At 42.3% G+C, this 15670-nt stretch overlaps 1 protein-coding gene across 5 annotated transcripts; it reads right to left on the reverse strand.

Annotated features, from left to right (window-relative positions):
• Window positions 1-1416: 1416 nt before the first annotated feature.
• mmp16b (matrix metallopeptidase 16b (membrane-inserted)) lies at window positions 1417-15173 on the reverse strand. 5 transcript variants are annotated; one of them, XM_085378794.1, is made up of 12 exons: window positions 15137-15173; window positions 14603-14676; window positions 12839-12987; window positions 12561-12575; window positions 12172-12288; window positions 10782-11086; window positions 8428-8589; window positions 7781-7998; window positions 7554-7692; window positions 4915-5065; window positions 2147-2262; window positions 1417-1778 (listed from the first exon to the last, which is right to left on the reverse strand). In XM_085378794.1, the coding sequence occupies exons 3-12, from the start codon at window positions 12940-12942 to the stop codon at window positions 1417-1419; spliced, it is 1689 nt and encodes a 562-aa protein (XP_085234920.1). In that variant the 5' UTR covers window positions 12943-12987; window positions 14603-14676; window positions 15137-15173. The 5 variants fall into 5 exon arrangements, with proteins under 5 accessions (XP_085234920.1, XP_085234918.1, XP_085234915.1 ...); XM_085378792.1 differs by lacking the exon at window positions 15137-15173 and having other exon boundaries at window positions 14603-14731; XM_085378789.1 differs by lacking the exon at window positions 15137-15173 and having other exon boundaries at window positions 1417-1803; window positions 2127-2262; window positions 14603-14731.
• Between the last annotated feature and the right edge of the window lie 497 nt (window positions 15174-15670).

A 15670-nucleotide genomic window follows, 5' to 3' on the forward strand; every position in this document is an offset into this window, starting at 1 on the left:
AAACCTTGTACCAAAAAAACATGGATTTGTAAAGCTTTTTAAAATATATGGATTAACGCTGTTTGGAGTACTGTTGTCCAAACCGGGCAGGTAAAAAGGATGCAGGTTGTTGGTTGTTCAATATAATAGTTCAATAATAGTACAGTACATCTATAATGTGGGTATCCACCCCTCTTTTCCCTCAAACATACACTGTAAAAAAAATAGTAGAAATGCAGTACAATGTACGGTTTTAAAATGAATTAATTTTCCATATTTATATTTTACTCATGGTTTGTTTTTTTAATGACCTTTCGATTTTACCACTTACCGTTCATGGAAACTTCTGTAAAACCAAAAACAACAACAACAACAAAAACAGGTAATGCACAATGTAAATTACCCGCACATTTGTGCCTTTTTGTTTGTTTGTTTGTTTGTTTTTTACAGTGTACAACAAACGCCCTCCTCTCTCATACCCTCAGGTGATGGAGTAAATGAAAGCTGATAGCCTACTTTCCACCAGGCACAGCTTAGCACACTTCAAGAACAATAAACCTCCTCAAATACTGCTTTAACGTCTGGGCAGTAAGGAATTCACTCAGCATCTTCAACTCTCTGGACCAGAGAAAAGGAGAAAGAGAGCAAAGGGAACTTTAAGCAATGTGTGGTTAAGGCAGTCTCATGAATATTGCAGAGAGGTTTTTTTGGCCCCTGTTTTGGAGATAGACTCCACAACAGTCTTGAATTCCTACCTCTAACGGCTGCATCTTATCCCAACAGATTAGCGAGCAGACGGGTGGATATGAATAGACATGGCAAAAGAAAATCAGAGTATGGTCCACGAAGTTTGATCCACGCAGGGGAAAAAAAAAATCCCATCAAAAACAACACATCAAGCAGTAATCCTCTTTGGAAGAAAAAGGTCATATTTGGTTCGTGTGTGAATCCGCAGCACAATGAATAATCTTTTACAGGGGACCCTAAATTAAGGAAAGCACAGCTCAGGGCAATTTAATTAAGAAATGAAAGCAAAGTAGAAGCCTATATCTAATTTGTCCACTGAAGTTAGTGCTTGGGGCTTTTTAAGTGGCGTGCAGAGATGGGGATAGACAAAGGTCCCACTTACACAAGCTTAACTCTGTCTCACTTAATTGAGTTCATTCCAAGATACAGAAAAAGTCAAAGCTGATACATACATATTAGTTAGACATAGGTGTGGCTCCAGCACCGTCCTCGTTTGAGTTCTGCTGATCGTTTCACTTCTTTGCAGTTTGCATGTCACGAGTTCGAGCAGTTCTGAAATCTGCCTACATGGCAAACCTCATCTGCTGTACCCTTTACAGCGCTCCCAATTACTGTACTTAGGGCTTGGAGCAATAACTAGACCTTTATCAGAGGTTTACAACCCTTTCTATACAGTGCAGCGACAATCCCTCAGACCCACTCCTGCATGGAGCGTTTGCAGTACAGTATGTGGCGCTGCGTGCTCTTCCTCCTGAACTGGAAAACAGTGTAGAGGAGGACCATCATGCACAGCGCCAGAACGCAAGGGATAGCAATGGCCACCGCTTTCTCCGTACCTCCAGCGCTGTCTAGTTTGATAACAACGTCTGCATCACCGTTGTCATAGTGGCGCTCCTCTACCACCGTGGGGCTCCAGTCCCAATCGGGGTCGGCGGGTAGGCTGTCGCAGCCCATGAAGTCCCTCAGAATGGACCTCGGGTAGTTAGGCTCCACGCGAAGCAGCTGGTTGTTGAATTTCCAGTACTCCTTTCCTTTGTAAAAGTAGGTGAAACCTGGGGATTTAGGGATATAGGCAGTCTTTTAAAGACTTTTTGGGGATATTTTGAATTTGTTAAACAGTGTAGAGACAGCTGGAAAACAAAGTAATGGATTGCAAGATGCACCAAAGGTCTCCAGCTGGAATCAACATGTCTTATTCAGCTGCCCCCGCCGCCCACTCAAAACACATTACTTACTCTAAATGTATTTCACAGCTGGTTGCACTACTTTATAGTACTACATACTAGTCAAAAACAAACTGGATATTGCCACATAAACTTATCAACTTCCTGTTTTTGTGTTTGTTTTTATTACCTTTTACAGGCATCTGGTATCACATTGTTATTTCTTACAGATTTTACAGTCAGTAATGCAAACATACCGTTGGCCTTGTCCACAAAAGCCCCTTGTGGAGAGTCAGGGATGCCCTTCCAGATGGTGATGGGTTTTGGGTAACCCGGGTCCATGGTTCTCATATCCTCGTTGTACCTCCAGTATCTACAACAGGACAGGCAAATATATCAAAAAAGAGTCAATACAGAGGTTCAGGGACACCTGTTAGTTAGTGCAGTAGTCATAATAAGTATTAAAAAATGTTAGCACACTTGTGTTACCATCACTTAGTCACTTAAAATGGAAACAATAGATGTATTTGTCATTTTAACAACCCTGTAGCCTTGAACATCACAGGCATTAATATCATACAAGGAGTTAGGACTACTTTCCTCAAAACACACTTAAATATTTTTTTAAAAAATTGTCGCTAAGTTTTTCTTTTACTCGACAGCTCCCTTAATCGGGACTTCACAAAGGCGTTGGGTGGCAGTGATTTGTAAAGAACTGCTGGCCAGGACCTCAATAATGACATTGACGTTTTAGCTAATTGGAGATATTAATACTGATGGCGACAGATGTTTTGAAACACTCTTCACACATGAGCAGGGATCATGCACATACAAGCAGCCATCAGTGGATCAGTGGATAAGACATAATAATCAGACGCAGCATTAAAAGGAGAAGTTGGGATAACAGTGGGTTGCAAAAGCAGCTGACAGACAGGATTATGCTGAGCTTGACATCATGGCCTGCCTGAATTTATGCTACAGCTCTGTTTATTTGTGTAAGATATAAATTATGCAATGTAGAACAAAACCACTTGGGAGACAAAGTCTATGTTTAGCTTGAGATAATCAGGACTCACCAACATGTCTGCAACACTGAAAATAGGTCTACTGCTCAGTAGGTCAACCAGTTCAACACAGAACAGGCCTTCATTTCAAGTTGATCTGCTTAAAAGTCGCACTAAGCCCAGAAAGCAATAACTGTAGTTCAGCATTTACCTTCAGGAAAACAAAGACATCATAGCCTGGGATGACGAGAGCACTGCACTGGATTTCTGCTTACTGTCACAAACTCATATCTATAACTTGCAATCAAATGTCGTTTTTTTCCATGTGACTATTTAACGATCAGCAACAGACTTCAAGTATTTCACATGACCACAGAAAGTGGTAAATCAATCATCCATGCTCTGTGTGTATCTGCCACATAGATCTGTTTCACTAGTAGCTGTGATTGATGTGCTTCTCATACACTCGTGCTCACGCACATAAATCTCGCTGCAAACTGTCATTTCTTTGAATTAGAACAAACACCTCCCTGTCATACACGCGGGGAGAGAGAGAGATAAAATCACGCTCAAGACAAAATGTCTTGTTTGTCAAAATGTGGCAACTTGTGGTTTGGGATGATAGTATCATGACAAAGCATTTAGTCAGCTCCCATCACAGCGTCCTATGACCTCTTAGGATATGATTTAACTTGACAGCTTAACATGTGAGTCACTCTGGCATAAATTCAAACTTTAGGACTTGCAACACACTCAGATAAACACCAGATTCTCATATTTGGTGTCTTGGAATGAATCCTTGGATTCAATTCAGTTCAAACTGCAGGTACCCAATTATACTCTGCATGAATCCATGCACAGGATAACATACAGTCCAGATGCAAAGCTTTTAAGATCAAAGAAGGTAGTAATCTCCATCGTTCCCAAATCAAAGAAATCTCAAATCCCCAGCGGTTCCTTGATCTGGCCAAACAGATCAAACTCAGTAATCTGCTAACTAAGAACCAAGTGGTTACTTTGAATCAAACCATTCCTCATGAGGGCCACCAGGCATTTGCCAAAAGGTACCTTAACAACTCCAGAGAAGCAACATTTTACAGACTGAAGACTGAAGTATATCACCATGATTCTAGGCTGGAAACCGCCCACTGAGCACCACCTCCACAAACCCATCTGCACAGTCAAACAGCGGTGGCAACCTGATGCTGTCAGGAGGCTTTTCAGCAACAGGGACTGGACACCTTTTCCAAAGTGGTCCAGCTTAGGCAAAAGCTCACGTCTTGAATTCTGGACCCAAAACAGCATTTCTGGAGAGACTAGAAAAATGGGAGCTCACTGACAATCCTGATCGAGCTTAAACTGTTCTGCCAAGATGGATGAGAGATAATGTTTTTAAAAGAGAAGATGTGCCAAGCTTGACGGACACTTGTAGGAGACTTCAGGCCATCAATGCTGCAAAAGGTGTCCAAACCAAGCATAGCCAAAAACCTTCCCCTTATATCGCAGTGGAGGAAGAGGAAAGCACAAAAGATGCTTTCTTTTGTCTTTAGGATCTGCTGCGTAACATAAAGGTTAAAACATTTAAATTGAATTCAACTTTATTTGTATAGTTGTGAATCACAACAACAGTCTTTATATTGTAAGGTAAAGACAATAATAGAAAAAGAAAACTCTAACAAACAGACGACCCCCTATGAGCAGGGACTTGGCAACAGCGGGAAGGAAAAACTCCCTTTAACAGGAATAAACCTCCAGCAGAACCAGGCTCAGGGAGGGACAGCCATCTGCTGTGAACGGCTTGGGGTGAGGGAAGGGAGACAGGACAAAAGGCACACTGTGGATGTGATGTAATCAATATATGAGTGTATAATAGATATATAATCTAATAATCATATGCTATCTATAATAGAATATGTTAAAAAACATTCTATCCTTCAAATGTCCCCATGGTGCATGGTGTTTTTACTCTGAGCAGTTTCAGTTCTGTCCAAATCTTTACACGACTAATAATCTACACAGACCTGTCTCCTTTGAAGAAGTAGGTTTTGGCGACATCCTCCCACCAGACAGCTGTCTCAATACTCTGTGTGGGCATGCTACTCCCGAACAGCGAGATGTCCTGAGGGTACGAAGGCTGGAGAGTTGTGTCCTTGAAGACCCAGAAACGGTTTCCTAAAATACACGGGCAAAGTTAGATTGCACTGGGACAAAGCAAATAACTAAATATGAGTTCAAAAAAAGCACCACGGGCTTTCAGCTCATTCAACTCTTTTGTGTTGTTGCTTTTCTTTCTTTTCATTGAGGCTTTTTTCCCCTGCTCATGTAATTTCAAGAGTCAGAAGATGTCACCTTGTTTTAAGAATATGTGTTCAGCAGGAAAATCTATGCAGTGTTATCTACAGTACAATACAATAAACAGCAAGCTGATGCTCTGAAGACAACTCTACTGAGACTTGTTGTGTTGAGCTTTATTGAAGCTATTGTTGCATTTAATTCAGTTTGATCATAAATGCCTCAGGCAGAGCAAAGAAGGGCTGCTGTGCAGTAAGTAGCTCGACGCTCACATGCACAAACCCACCAATACACACACACACAGTTAAGTCCCTATGAGTGAATAAATAAAGCATGAGGCACTCTGATCCCACAGAGTGACAGATGTCATGTTAATCTGCCTGGTGGACGGACGGCTCCACTGGACCTGCACTCGTTCTCCTACCAGACAGAAAGCAAAACAACCTCACTGTCGCCTGTTACAGTAAAAAAAAAAGAAAGATATGTACTGTAAAGCTTGCCCTGCTCCCCAGATTTTCACATTCCTTTGTATTTTGTGCCTTAATGCTTTGTTTCAGTTCCTGTTTGCTCCCATTAGTATTCTGCTTATGCTTTATTTTCTGCAATCTCTCGTTCTGTCCTTTGTGTCCTTCTGTGTCAAGCTTAAGTCTTGTTGCGGTTTCTTGAGTAACTTCCTGTTTTATTTTGATAGTCTGTTGTCACTCATGTAGTGCTATTAGTTTTACCATGTTAACCCTCAGTGTGGTCCTAGTATAAATAGCTGTGTGTTTTAATTTGTGCTCTGTTGTGTTGCCTGTCACCTGCATGTCTGTTTCTCTATGCGTTTAGTTGTGGTTTGGACTCACTGGCCTTCATCTTGGATTAATCTTTGGACTAATAAACGTTTTCTCTGCGCTTTGAATATCAGGTCTTTACACACACATATACATACCAACACAACATGCCCTTTCCAGTGTTCTTGAAGTGATGGTATACAATAAAATATTATTTTAATTAACCAGAATATGGAATTTCTGCAGAAATTGTGGTGGGATTGCTTATCCTGCCTAATTTGGTCTGTGGCTCGCTGCTAATAAAAAATTGGATGTAAACAGCTTGGCTACAAACACAGAAGGAAGATAGATGTTAACATTTAAAAGCCTAAAAACTTGAAAAAAATAGTTGGGTTGTATTTTTAAAATGTGGAAAGAGGTAGGCTGTTAGAGACTATTAGCATATTTGGACTTTTGTGCATGTGTGTGTGAGAAAGAGGCAAACAGGAGCAGCTTTACTAGTGTCTCTGAATTTCTCATTCTGTATGGGAGCACACCCATGGATTAACTCTCACCCAGGTGTGCTCTGGGATGCCTAAGAACTCATAAATGACTAAAAAATACTGGCGTGTTTGTTTATCCCATGTTATATTCCCATAGTCAAAATCGCAGACATTATTAGATACACATATGTAGCCGGTGTGTACCCAGGATACTTAATAAAAGCACATTTTGTCCATTTTTTTATTGGTAGGAACATTTCTTTAGTTTAACTTTTAGTGGCAAACTGTTCGCTACATATATTGTAGTTAAGGATAAAGAAGATTTGTTGTATAAATTTGTGTTTTTTACACTAAAATGTTTTTTTTAGTAAAGCCTGGCAAATATGAATGCATTTCCTTGCCCCAAAAGCATATGTAATTTTAAACGTAGCATTGTTTTTACATTTATTGTCATATTGGAGCAATAGCTTCAATTTTGGCATGTGTGGATCAACCAATCAATCACACCTCTGGTGCCTCCAATAAACAGGAAATGGCACACGCGCACAAAAGCTGTCACTTCGTCTAATTTGCTTTCCTCTAAATAGGCTCAGTTCACGCTAAACTGTGGTAATTCTGGTAATTCTGGCCCTTTTGATTGCAAAGTATACCGGTAATATGATTAGGTCCGCCACTGAAGCTATAATAAACAGCCATCGGTAGCGATGAGTGCAAAGGCTGATTCTGATTTTCTTACATTTTCTTAATTCTTCTTTTTATTGAAATTAATGACCTAATCATCTCAGAGAATATTTGATGTCTCGTTCTAAAATGGTAAAATTGCAAGAAATTTATTAGAGGTTGTTTGTGCAGTATCACACATTGCCCCCCTGCTCTTTATGGCTTAGTTTTTTCTTTACCTACCTTGACTAAAATACACCGTCATATTTACATTCATGTTTAGAAACCTACATTATTTTTTGGTCCTGCAGTCATTAGACTGTTTGGTGCCCTAATGCCATGAACAGATCATTTAGGACCAGTTAACGTAAAGGGGGTGTTAACTACCAGTAGCTGAACTACAGTCACACCCACACACACACACAAAAAATAAAGAGCGGTTGCTGTTATTACCTTTGAAAAAAACAAATTTCCCTTCGCTGTTTTCATACACGGCATCAATTTTGGGAGGTAAGCCATTCCAGAAGTAGCTTATCTGCATGGGGTAGCCAGGAACTACTGAATTGTCTCGTACCCTCCAGAACCACTGGTCCTGTAAAAACGGACAAGGTCAAATCATCACTGCTCTTTATCGCCACCGATGAAATCCCAGAATGCTCTGATGTGATGACCGATTTTACCTTGAACACAAAGAGCTCATTTCGGAGAATGGCCAGAGTGTTGAAGCCTCCATCACAGATGTTAGGTTTGGAGTTTGGGCTGGAGGGTTTGGCACTCAGTGGAGGCCGATGGGGTCTGGCATGGCGATCGTGTTTACGTGGGTCGGAAGGAGGGTGAAAGCGAGGAGGTGGGACTGTGGGTGGAGGCCGGGTGGGCTGTGGGGCTCTATCCGGTGGACCTAAAAAACCCAAAATAGAACGTATTTTATCTGCATTCCTTTATATTCGTCTTTTTCAAAACTTTCATCAAGATTTAAGTCGGTGTCCAGTGAGTTTACAGCTTTTTGGCCATTGCGCCTTTTATTTTGGCACGGAAACTGTATCCTTTTTTTGGCTGAGCATTAGTGGACTCACGTTGTTTTGAAAGCATAGATTGGCTGCCCTCTTTAACAGCTGACAAATGCTGCTTACTGGCATCGAACCCAATATGACTGACGCAGCAGCATTTGAATAAGCAAGTGACTAAGCTTCAGCGCTTGTCTATTTATGTTGTTTTGCTATACAGCTTCAGTGAAGTGTTGGAACAAACAAGACGTAAGAGTCTTGATTACGTGCTCTTTCAGACTTTCAGCTCGTGCTCTGAAGAGAAATTCACTTGGGAAAGTTACCGTAGATTTTCTGGATGCCCTGTAGGTCATCGTGAGGTAGTTTGAAGTCCTCAGTGTCCATGTACTGATAGAAAGGAGCCATGATAGCAGTGGGGTCATTGGAATGCTCCAGACCGAGGGCGTGGCCCAGCTCATGAACCGCAACCAAGAATAGGTCGTTACCTGGAGAGAGGAAGAGGATGGCATGAGTTAGAATCCAAAAGTTCAAAAACATAAAAAATAAAGAGAGATTACACATTATGATAAAACAGAACAGGCAAATATTAACAGTATTAACACTCATGATGGTATGATGACCCTGATTCTTGACCTTTTCAATTAAAATCTGTTTGCTCTTGAGTCCAGGTGAACCTGTAAACACAGGTCTCCATCCACAGCTATCACCAGTGCAAAAGCTTAACAAGTGAAAAGTACAGAGACACCCTGCAAACTAGATTCACAAAAAAGAAAAAAATACTGTGTGAAAAAAAGTTTTTATGATTACCTAGCATCAATATGTAACCTGCTCTGTGCAGACAAATCCAATAATTGTTTAACCATTTATCGAGCCCAAAATGCCAAACAAGTACTACTCACAGGATTTTAAATGTGAAAATTTGATTCTTTTTATTGTTTTGTTATTTAAAATCCTGCTTCTTTTGGATTACTGTTGATTAAAAATCACAAAGTATTTTCAAGGCTTTGCATTCTCCAGGTGCAGCTTTCACAGTTTTTCTTTTCTTTTCTTTCTTTCTTTCTTTTTTTTTTTACAGACTAACCATTCAGTGCATAATAGTTAATTTATCAGCAGCGAAAATCATAATTACTCACTGCCATCTGCTCCAGTTGTACCTCCACTGAGCTAATGTGGTGCAAAAAGTTACAAGGAAAGCGAACTGGAGGTAAAATATGAAACAGGTGCACTTTTTCTCTTTTAGTACTTAAAGGAAGATAAGCCACATGAGAGCATCAGCAAGCGGGGAGGGACACACTCAGATTGCTGCCCAGGGCATCGGGCAAGAAGCGCTCATTTATTGCACCTGAACCCATATGAATGTTGGCGCAAACAAACATTGTGAGTCTACGTCCCATTGCATGCAAGCGCGCGCGCACACACGCACACAAATGAAAAAATAAAAATGTCACAGTTGGTACATATGGCCAGCGTTCAGCTCATAGTGTCAACCTGATTTAGAGAGAAGTACACCATTTAAGTACAGCTTGTGACTGAAGCTGTCCCCAGGAGATTGTTGCCCTTTACAACTGTGCAGCGCTCCCCTCTGCCAGGAGCGCTGCACAGACCAGCGACTGACCGTCAGCCAGCAGCTAAAAGGTTACCCACCCCCACCACCATTTATCTAACACTACCAGCCTCTTCCACCTAACCCAAATTGTCCCATAAGGACTCCCAGGAGACAAGCCCGAGCTACCATTAGCGCACATGTCAACATGCAACATTTACAATTACACCGCTGTGAAAGCCCATTAAAGGCTGCAAAGCTTTCCAGACACATAAGCTGAGACGGGTGCTTTTCAAAATCAGCCCCAGCACTCCAAATGGATAACCATGGGATGCTGCACAAGGGTGAACGTGAATTCAACTCAGGAGCCTGAGACAGTTACCATTAGGGCATGAGAAGAAAGGGGAGAGAGGGAGAGGAGCTGATGGGTGGCAAACAGGTTACCAGAACAAACACAAAGTGAACTGTAACCCCTCCCCTGCCTCCCCTCAACCCCAATAAACCGGATGGGATGGGAGAATGCAAGCACTTAGCATATGGATATTAGCAAAGTAGCCTAATATCATTAATATTAAATTATATAATGGTACAAATACCAGTGGGCTACATCAAATTCAATAAAACTGAATAAGCCAGCAACCACTGTCTTAAAATAGTAGGGCCTTCTATCCTCTCGTGTGAAGAGCTTATTACACCACAAAAAAACATCAAAATCCTGACAGATGGAGTGATGCGTCTTTACAGAGCACGGGCGGATCAAAGACATCTCTGCATTCTTAGTTTTTTGGTTAAGCATCCCTCACACTCATGCCCTGTGATACCATCTCTGTCATATTGCCCTCCTGCCGAGCCATCTTTATTTAGATGGTTTTCCTTCAGTCAGTCCTCATTTACCTCTTTTTTTTTATTTCTCTGTGCTTTCCTCACATCTTCCATGCAGTTTTTGTTTATATACCTTCCTGCCAACATTCAGCATTTAAAACCCTTCTTTTTTTAATTATCTTAAAATCCCCCCTGCCCACCTCCCTCCCCATCCTTGCTGTAGCTTCTCCTTTCTTGTGCTTTGCTTGCTCCATTGTTGCCGGTCTTAGTCACCTTGTCTCATCCCTCACGCCAGCTTTCCCTTTCACTCACCATCATGGTTGGGGTTCCCAAGCGTCCAAGGCTCATCGGAGTCAAAGTGTGTATCTCCTCCTATGCCTGGGCCTGGAAAATAGGCGTGGGCGAGGAATCCTCCCTCCCCATCGAAGGGTGAGCTGTCACCGTGAAAACCAGAAGCGAAGATGATAGTGATGTCTACGTCACGCCTGCCAGTCTCCAGGGCGCTGTACGGAACGGCCTCGAAGCGTAGGGGAGTCACACCCTGCCACACGTCAAACGCCCGCCGGATGGCATCGTGAGTCTCACGGGCGCCCACCTTCGGGGTAACATTTTTTATGCTGTGGGAAACCGAACAAGCATACCAAGTGAAAAGATTGCTGAAGAGGTGGTCGAGGAACTCGCTCTAAAAATACTCTGCAAAGTCCGAGTTTAGATAAAGACACAAATCGCATATAATTCCAAACTTCAGGGAGGAAAATAAAACACATCCTGCTTCATTGTCCTGTTAATTTGTCTGATCACCCTCCCCCCCACACACACACTTTTCAGAATGAGAAGAAGATCCTTAAAAAAAGTTGCACTTGACAACTATTTCAAGCCCGGCAGCTTTTTACTGAACTTTTAACACAGCAGTCGTTATCAGTGTCTGGCAGGCAGAGAGGAATGGGAAATCTTCTCCTCGCTCCCCGTTCATTTTCACGAATAAAGTGCAGTCAGCAGCGGCAGGAATGGCTCAGCACTGATTGACATTCCATTAGGAGAGGTGGCTCATCAATTCAAATTCAGGCAAGAAGGGAGGATTTGAATAAATTGACAGTTATCGTCTATTATTGCAGAAACCTGTCAATTTGCAGTTGTGCCAAAGACCCGTTTATCGGTTCTTCTCAGAACCTATTAAAAGCGTGGGCTTAATCGGGCCTGATAAGATGAGTGTTTAAATATTTCTGCTGAGATTATGGATAATTTACACTGTGAATTTTCAAACAATTTAATATCGGGGAGCGAAAAGCCCCCATTTCATAAAACAAAACGGCTCGTTTTGTTTTATGAAAATGATCGAGCAAAACAAAAAACAGGAGAAAAAAAAGCAAAACAAAACAGCCTGATCTTGTTTTGTTTTTTTGTTTTTTTGGTTTCGCCACCAAGTTATTTATAACTGTGGAGCAAACATACTCGCAGCACACATGGGTACATTTATGTGTTAATTTATGTGTTTCTGGATGTGTGATTATCACTGTATTTTTGTGCGCGAGCCCCCCACACACACGTGACGTACTTGCTCGGTCTCTATGACAACACGGAGCATGTGATCCCAGGTGGTTAAAGAGGAGAAGATGAGAGACAGAGGAGAGCTGAGGAAATTAACACTAGCAGATCTGAATCCGTAACCTCCCTATGACAACATGCCTCAGCCGTCTGTCACCTGTAGGTTATGTGTGTTCGCTGCCACTTCTGTCCCGTCAGAGCGTATCTCCGCCTCCGTGACCTTGACGTGCTTCTGAATTTGTCCGGAACACCGCAGCGTGGCTTTTGCATCCAGCTTAAAAAGTGAGAAGAGAAGAGAAGAGAAGGTGACTTAAGTTTGCTGACTAAAAAACTTTGGATCTCAGTTTTGCGTCACAAGACAACAGGAATCATTGAAGTGAACTCAGCAGTTCTCTTCCTGACAGGTGCCAGAGAATCACAGAACCAAAATAAGGAATGCAGAACAGCGCTAAACTACTCCAAACTACAGCCCTTCATGTTTCTCATTCATACCCACGTCACAACTACAAAACAAACACAATACATAGGCAAAACTTTAATTCTCACCTCAGGGTGATATCACTGCATCATCATGCAAAATGAGAAGAGGGAGAAGCGTTAAAACCTTCAACTGAGGTTGTGTGAGGCGAGGTGACGCGAGGTGAAACAAACATCTCTGTCTCTTTACTAATTCTTTGCAATACTGATAGTCCGTCCTTCTGCATTTTAAATGAACGAGTGGAGCATAATGCATTAACATGACATTAATGGCCTAGTGGAAGTGCATGTGCTGCTCAGCTGTTTGTGTTTGCGCAAGTACGTCCACCACACATGTATACACTCACTCCTTGGTTTTCTCATCCAGTGTCCCTGTGACATTGAGCCCGTAGACACGCTGCATGGCAGCAAGAGCTGAGTGCATGGTTTGGGCCGATCGCAGGACAGACATGCCTGGTTCTGTGCGGGGAAGGTAGCCATACCTCTGTAGCCATCCCTGCAAGGGGTGAAGAAGGAGAAAGATTTGAGCCATCATATTTTGTTTTGGTTTAAGACCAAAGCTCAGATCTGAGAGAGGAAAACAGGAAAGATTACACTACAGTGTTGCACATTTTGCAAGTTTGGGAATATTACAAAAGGCATATGATTCACCACACAACACACATATCCACCAAACTCTTGTAATGTATACAATACATTAAAAGTGGGAGTATAATAATAATATGAAAGTGCATCATTCATTGTGCATCTCACAAGAGACAGTGACTAACCTTTGGCTACAGTACTACTGAATATTAAATAAAATAACAGAATGAGCTGCAGCAGTGTTTTATTTAACATCACAGTATGCCTGAGAGTATCAAAAGCTAATTTTGAGAAAAACACACATATACAATAATTTATAGTCAGTTATTTAGTTAAATTGTCTATCAAGCACATTTTTTAGGGTTTAAAGGGTTGCTTGTGTGGACAGCACTGCTAAAACAAAAGCAGCTGAATCCCTGCTGCTGACCTTAGTCAGTGTTCGTGTCTTGCGGCTCTCGGTCAGTGTTCATGAGCAGGACTGTGGCCCTGCCTCCTCCTGCCCTAAAAAGCCAGAGTGTGATTTGATGCAAACAAGTGAGGTGAAGCTGAGAATCATTCAGGGGCACCGGCAGGTTCAGTCCTGAAAGTGAGCTTGGCACCCACACTATCCACAGCTGTCCACACACCAACCAGGTGCCTCCCTATCACCACACAGCCAATGAGATATGTTCCAGCTAGCTAATCTGACTAACTGTCTCCTCTGCCCATCCCTCCCTTCTGCCTCTGTCCCTTACTCAGCTTTGCTAAACGCCTTTTTTTATCCCTCTTATTTTTCCCGGTTTCTCCCGTGGTGTGTTTCCTGTATGAGTTGTGTTTGTTCAAAGGCACAGATTTCAGAGAGATATCAGGCAAGATTTCATTGAGCCATTAAATTGAATAATGGTGTGTGTGTGTTACTGTCAGCTTCAGCATTTAATTTCTTCAGAGTGGTGGGAGGGGAGCCTGTGGTGAGGATGGAAATGACATCAATTAATAAGGTAGAAAAAAGAAGCAAATCCTATTATGCAACTTGTGTCTGTATGTTTTATCTCCTCCAACACTGTGATGCTGCCAGAGCACATCTCACTTCATGATGACCTGTCAAAAAAGTAGCTTCTCTAGCAATACAACAGACGCGCTGAGGCATTTTTGGGTTCATTGTACTTTAAATAGACGGATCTCAGTGCATTCATATGTGCACATTTTGGATCAGTGTTCTGGATCACCTCACTTCATGAACCGCAATGTAATAACCTGAAATGAGCATCCTTCTGTTTCATTGCACCCAACAAATGAGGGGTATTTTTTTCCAGTGCGTGAGCTGTCCTGACAGGCTTGGAATGTCTCCATGTTATGCTTTATCGCATGTGCCCACGGATAGCGTGGGTAACTCAACATACATGTTCTGTTCTGTTTTTGTTTTGTTTGTTTTTTTGTTTTTTCCACGCTGAGGCAGACGATGTGGAGGAGAGAGCACGGTCATTTATGATTCTCAGAGTCGGGGGAGGTGGTGGTGGTGGTAGGGGGTAGGAGGCCATTTATCTTACCTCAACGCTGAACTGATGATCCCCCTCTCCGGACACGGCACACGAAATCCAAAGCAAAAGATGCAAGCAGAATGCTGCCGCGTAAAAACAATCCGATGGTTTTCTTTTACTGGAGGATACTAAGGTCATAATGACCCGTTTTTCCCAAGTGTTTATTAGAAGAAGCCGCCCGTCTGCTTTGTGTCAAATGAAAACCATCGGGCGAGCTGTCAAGACAGATTCAGATGAAAAAAACGGACCCCGCGTTTTTCTTTCTTTCTTCTTAAATATAATCCCGATGGTGTGATGTTCCGATGTCAAGCAGAGATAACTCGGCGTGTCAGACCCGCTGCCCTCGCCATTCTTATTTACATCGGGGGCTACATCTATCCAGCAGCATCAATGGCCATGTACAGTATCCAGCCTGCGCAAGATAGGCTCCCTCCCGACTCGACGCCTGCGCTTTGATTTCTCACACAGCGCAGCGCTGCTTGGCAGCATCATAAGAGCTACCCTACAGAGTGCATACGAGATAAAAACGCAATTTCTCAGCACTGCCTGCACATCTGACGTTTACATTGCAAAGGCGACGGCTCTGTGCAGTTTGAAGCGCACACGTAGCCGTATGTTTTGATCTTAAATGCCGAAAAACAAAGGCCGCAAAGCCAGATTTTAAACTGTGTGGCTTGCATTTTCGCTCTGATAAAGCAGGTAACTGCCTTTATGCGCTAGACAAACTGCTAAATAGTCCCGTGCCACGAATAACCATCAAATACAGTGTATCAGGACAGATGCTGATCAATTGCATGATCGTTTATCTTTAAATGTTGGTCCTGCACTTATCCCACTATGTGCCCTCAATCTTGAGGACCCAGAATAGAAGACCTGATCGACATTTTTAGCTCAAACGGCACCAAAAACCTGCCTGAAGCATAACGAGCCACCAGATGGCAGCATTTCGTTGAAGAAAGAGCCACTAGCTGCTTTTTTTTTTTTTTTGCCAGGACACTGAAGACAGGACAAACTGAGACAGGAATCCACCCCATATAAACTAATGAGGCGAGAAATTAATCCGACATTCATTTGATA

This window comes from Diplotaxodon limnothrissa, linkage group LG18 (assembly GCF_057381915.1).
Source record: "Diplotaxodon limnothrissa isolate DT_005_m linkage group LG18, D_limnothrissa_male_GT1.1, whole genome shotgun sequence".
Classification (NCBI taxonomy): Eukaryota; Metazoa; Chordata; class Actinopteri; order Cichliformes; family Cichlidae; genus Diplotaxodon; species Diplotaxodon limnothrissa.